General features: G+C 34.8%; 1 protein-coding gene across 1 annotated transcript; it reads right to left on the bottom strand.

The window, feature by feature from the left end:
• Window positions 1-1,298: 1,298 nt before the first annotated feature.
• On the bottom strand, window positions 1,299-4,781 carry LOC140817694 (cytokinin riboside 5'-monophosphate phosphoribohydrolase LOG1). The gene is made up of 7 exons (XM_073177412.1): window positions 4,443-4,781; window positions 3,662-3,759; window positions 3,536-3,566; window positions 2,795-2,894; window positions 2,067-2,137; window positions 1,776-1,919; window positions 1,299-1,653 (listed from the first exon to the last, which is right to left on the bottom strand). The coding sequence occupies exons 1-7, from the start codon at window positions 4,560-4,562 to the stop codon at window positions 1,561-1,563; spliced, it is 657 nt and encodes a 218-aa protein (XP_073033513.1). The 5' UTR covers window positions 4,563-4,781; the 3' UTR covers window positions 1,299-1,560.
• Between the last annotated feature and the right edge of the window lie 977 nt (window positions 4,782-5,758).

Here is a 5,758-nt window from a genome sequence, read left to right as displayed (position 1 = left end):
ATAATAGAATGTCTCTTTAGAACATACATTATTTCTTCAAAGTGTAATGTATTAAAGTAATGAAAGAGGATTGTATATCTAATCAAAATGATACAAAAATGTCAAAGAAACAACAGTTAAGTTAATTAATTTATTCACACACAGAAAATGACCAATTGGTTTGATGTCCAACAAGAAAGAGATAGATCCTAAGACTTTCAGATCAAATTGTGGGACACAATTTGGCCCAAAATCATTACTAAATGGGCTTGTCTTTTGATGCAGATTGATTTGAAATAAACATTATCATATCTTTAATGTAATATAAAATAATAATAATAATAATAATAATAATAACTTAAAGGTAATTTTATTTTATTTTTAAAATCTTACATCTTCTATCTTTTATTACTATGAAATCTTCTAACTTAAAGGTAGCCCTTGAGTAATTTCTTAATTATCATATTATCTTATTTTAATATAAATCATCATCAATTAGTTGTTTAAGTTGGTAGCATAGATGAACGCTTGATCAATGATCATGAGATCGATTTTCTTATTAACACTTTTTCAGACGAGTTAGTTTTTCATGGTTTGGTTTACTTAGACTAATGTGATTCGTAAAACTACTGCGTTAACTCAGAAATTAGTTTATGTGTATTCCAACGTTATATATATAAAAAAAAAATCCATGAAATATGTGGTGTCTCTGAAGGTAGAGAGAGTGAGTGAGTCGACACATGTTTGTAACAAAAATGGTCCCTCCTCATTTCTTATTCCTTGATAGTGGAACGCTACAATTGCCCCATTCCCTGGCATTCATTCAAACCCTGCAACCCCTCAAATTTTCTCGTAATAATAACAAACCACTACCAACCAACACTCAACCACTCCCATTTTATCCAGGATGAACATTCTAATTTTACATCATACCATCACATATATACTTTTCAATATTATGCATGCTCTTTCTTTCATTTTTTTAAAGATAAAAACTAAGGGGATAAATTTTCTCTATTTTAATGACATAACTTGGGCGTAGTAACTTCTGTCTTGCTATTTTTCAGGCTTTTTCGTGGGCGTTTATCGCTTTTTCGATTAAAAAATAAATAAAGATAAGATAAGATGATGACAATGGGCTCCTACACAACTTTCACAAGGGAAACATGATAATGGCAGTGCCCTCCATTCATCACAAGGCACGATCTGACCTGCACTTTATTTCCAAGTCAAAGCAGACAAAAATATGAGCATCTTCTAGAGGAATGGAATCTTGAAACAAGAAAGAACAGACTTGACATGACAAAAGATTGGAGTCATTAGTTGCGGGGAATGGGATTCATATTGATGCATTCTGTCTGGCAGACCAGTTACAACTTGCAAATAGAGGAAACTAAGTGTCCATGTGAAGCTGAAATAACAAGCTATCACATGGTCATGGTCAGGTCCTTCATTTTCAAGACAAAAAATTTACAATGTGAGATTTCCCCCACTACAAAAATTCGAAATAGCCAGTCAGCTGCTTTTAGTCGCAATTCACGTGCTATAATGGAGCCATCATATGCAGATAATCCATTGTCTTCACCTCGAAAGATCGTATATAGGGGAATAACCCAGCTGCTCCATTTCCCAGCTATGTTTTGAAGCCACTCTTTCGTGTCGAGGTACATAATCCTGTGAAAACGTAACGACATCCTCGTATTAATTTAAATGAAATGTTCATCAATTATGGAGTCCAAATCTTGAGTGAAAAATGCCACTTTCTGCTGGATTTATCGAGGAAAATAGTTTATTACCTCCAATTTTTTGACAAGCTCCTTTGCGTTCGGTGCCGAGACAATGATATGGCGTGCACTTGGGCTAATGAATCCTTCCTCCACGGCTTTGTCGATGAACGACAGTAAAGAGTTGTAGTATCCATCCACATTTAGCAATCCTACCTGCAAAAATACAAAAGCACTTTTAATTTCTCGTTATGGGTTTTGTTAAAGTTCTTATTCCTGTTATTTTCTTCAACCATATGAAGTTCCTAATATCTGAACAACATAGAGATCAATGAATCCATGGCATATCAAGAAATAAAGTACCGGTTTATCATGGATTCCCAGTTGAGCCCATGTGATCACTTCAAGCAATTCCTCAAGAGTTCCATAGCCACCTGTATACATCAAATCAGTTCATTTATTGCATATGTTAAAAATATATAATCTATTCTGTTTTTGAAGTATCTTACTCTCCTAGAACTCAATGATTGAGAAGCTGAGGTTTGACAAAGGATGAGATGTAGGAAGCAAAACAAGAGTTTTCTGTCACAAGAAAACTACAATTTTATGCATGCTAGCAACTTTGACACACATATTTTTGTGTTTGAAAGTTATTTGTATTTAAACAAATGTTTTTTCGGGGGAAATATCAAGTATAATAAACACAATACATAAAACCTAATTCAAAGTGAGAGATCTCGGTAATCAATACGAGTTTCTTGTGCTCGTTCTGAACATTATGTTATACTTTCTAGCTTGTTACATTTTTATGTTACACAGAGCAACAGTTTGTGTAAAACTTTAAATTGAATGGAAGTTGGCTACTGTCCTGCACTTCTCTGGTCCTATGTTTAAGCAAAGATTTTGTTGATGAAAACAGCAATTGAGATGAACCCAACCACATTTACTTCATTTGCTACTATTATAATGCATTAAAGGAAAGAAATGACGCCATTTAGCAGCTATTGCATAAACTTTTAGGACCAAGAAATGAGAGAAATGGCAAACTTCGAACTGAGGAATTAGCGCAAGTGAAGGATTTTTACACCAACCTGGCAAGGCAATAAAAGCATCAGAATGCCTAGCCATTTCTGCTTTCCTTTGGTGCATATCTGCAACAGCCTTCACTTCTCCCACTGTCACACCAGTTAACTGCAAAAGGATACTCATTCCCATTATAACCAAAACTGTTCATAAAGCTGAAAAAGGAAAGGGAGAGTTTTCTTGCATGTTGAACGCCGTGCATTTATATGCAGTTGAGCAATAATGGGTGGTTTTGCAGGGGAAATAAAATTCAAAGTCAGCAACGGTAAATTTGAATTACAGAAAAGGCCATGGAAGAAAAATATAAGATCCCACAGGTAACATAGCAGAACAATCAGATATGTGTAAATTAAAGAAGACATTTGGAGACCGAATGTAGTCATATATTGTAATGAAACAACGTCCACTTAAATCTGTATCCTCGTGGATAAGGTTGCAACGACCAACGAAGAAACAAATGGCTTGCAATTGGCAGGAATCAAGGAACATAAATCAATAGCAGATGAAAGAAATGCAGAGCAAACAGACTCATATTTATCAAGATTCAAGACAGAATGAGCTTATAGCCTTATAGTATATGGATCAGGAAAAGCGTTGCCATCCAAGAGAAACATGAAAAAACAGAAAAGAAAATCGCTGTATCAACTCCATCAGTGGTATTATTAGTATGCATTCAAACTAATAAAAAGTTGTATACAAATTATTTAAACCGGAAAAAGCCCAAGACATTTTAACCGTAGAAGACAAACCTCTCGAGGCATGAGCGTCTTGGGAATCACCCTGCAGAGGGAGACAATAATATGACAAAAAAAATCAGTTAAGTGAAGAATTACGCAGAAACTTCTGCCACTAATAACTTATTGAAAGAAGCTTACCCCATGACATGCCGACCACCATCATGAACAGCTTGTGAAACCAAACCCATAAGTCCTATGCTGCCTCCTCCATACACCAAATCAATGTTCCTAGAAACCTAAGAACACATGGACCACATTAGACCAGAGTTCCAAGAATCGTGCAAAATTAAGTTTGTCTTCTTTCAAGCGAACTTTGACCGAGTAGGATTTTTTGTACAGTAGCCGCCCCCCACCCTCTCTAAAAATTGCACATTTATCACGCCTTCGACATTGTGAAAAGGAGAAAAAACTATTCTCTACCAAACATGGAGGCTAATACAGTAGGGAGGAGTACTTCACATAGTACAGCCGTATGTTGGGGTTCTTATCCATTTGAGGAAGAAAGCAAGATTTTCATTGGAAAAAAATTGAGAGAGACCTGTAGATGAAAGTAACATGACATATGGAGTGTCTAAACTAAAAGCACAAAGATCTAATCTTCCCCTTCTCATTTCTAGAGCAGATGACCTAAAATATCGAGTTCCGAGTCATTTAAACCAGCCGGCGAGGTCAAATTAGGAGTCCCAAAAGCTAAACGCCATGAATTTTTTTAAGAGCAGAGACACAGCATTCAGAAACTATGGATAAAATTTCTTGCAAAATCCCATGTCAAAAACATAAGTAAAACAATGAAAGACGCAAAGCCAAGAATCTGAACAAACTTTCACTCAAATACACACGAACACAACATTTTCCTAAATAAAGAAAGAAACGCATTTCAATGGGGAAAAGAAAGCGAGGACAAAGAAAATGCATGTACCAAGACTTTGCCCAGCTCAATGGCGGATTCTTGATAGCTAGTCTTCTTTCCTTGGCTACTCCCACAGAACACACAAATCCTCTTGAATTTGGACGCCTTCACTTCGCTCTCTCTCTCCATTTTTTTTTCCCTTTTATCTCCAAATTTAAGTGGCACCTTTGAATAAAAGAACAATCTTTCTTACAACAGTCCCCTGAATACACCCGACATGGCTACTATCTGTGCAGACATAAAGCCTCCTTTATAGTAAAAATAGCATGTTTTTATTTATATTTATCAGTAAAGAAGCGGGAGAGAATGCAAGAATACACGCATCAACAGGGAGATCAAATATCTGCGCTTACTATATGAGTTTGGGTTGGGTTTTATTTATACAGCGGGAAGGAAACTTGGCATGCGTGACTGGCACGTGTGGGCCACTTCTTTTGTCAAGTTTTTCTTTTTTATTCATTCCTTCAACCTAATTAATTTTGTGCATGGAAATGTCGTATTTGGCTTAAATCGTGTTTTATTTTGTATTCAACACAATAATCTTACTTTCTTCTTATTATTATTATTATTATTATTATTATTATTATATCATCCATTACTATTATAAAGCAGGAGTAGGGGTGAGTATTCGGTTAATTCGGTTACCGACCGAACCGAATTTGCCATAACCGAACCGAACCGAAATATTTAGCCATAACCGAACCGACCGAATTAATTTTCATAACCGATGAAAACCGAACCGAATTAAAATCGGTTAATTCGGTCACCGACCGAATTAACCGATTAATTTTAAAAAAAATTGTGATTTAATTTTAATTATATATGTAATTTTTTTTTTAACACTACACTTTACACAAATGCATAAAAACATAAAATAACACACATTCCAAATGTATAAGTTTTATTTGAACACAATTAATACATATTATATCGATTTTAAAATTAAAAATTAAAATATTTATAAAAATTGAAAAATAAAAAAAATTATTAAATAATAATATTTATTATATCGGTTAATTCGGTTAACCGATTTCAAAATTTTGAAAACCGTAACCGAACCGAATTAACCGATATAACCGAATTTTTTTAAATTGAAAACCGAATTTCCGAAATAACCGAACCGTATTTCCGAATTGACTCGGTTCGGTCGGTTAATTCGGTTTAACCGCATTCTTGCTCACCCCTAAGCAGGAGCACCACATCAAAACTATTTTTAATGTCATAAATAGATGTTCGAGTTGATATAATAAGCAGAGCGCTAGCACCTAAGAGAAATTAAGCCCTCGGAGAATAAAAAAAAAAAGAACCTCTTGCCTTAACTTAAA

Source organism: Primulina eburnea, chromosome 2 (genome assembly GCF_022965805.1).
Source record: "Primulina eburnea isolate SZY01 chromosome 2, ASM2296580v1, whole genome shotgun sequence".
Lineage (NCBI taxonomy): Eukaryota > Viridiplantae > Streptophyta > Magnoliopsida > Lamiales > Gesneriaceae > Primulina > Primulina eburnea.
Note: the sequence above shows the minus strand (reverse complement) of the source record. Positions and strands in the feature narration are given on the sequence as shown.

Bases quoted from the DNA above. Each gene is read 5' to 3' on its own strand.
- LOC140817694 (XM_073177412.1), bottom strand. From the start codon at position 4,562: ATGGAGAGAGAGAGCGAAGTGAAGGCGTCCAAATTCAAGAGGATTTGT. The intron at 2,895-3,535 runs GTTTGTCTTCTA...ATCCTTTTGCAG, and splicing joins AGACGCTCATGCCTCGAGAG to TTAACTGGTGTGACAGTGGG. The intron at 1,920-2,066 runs GTACTTTATTTC...GTATTTTTGCAG, and splicing joins TGGGAATCCATGATAAACCG to GTAGGATTGCTAAATGTGGA.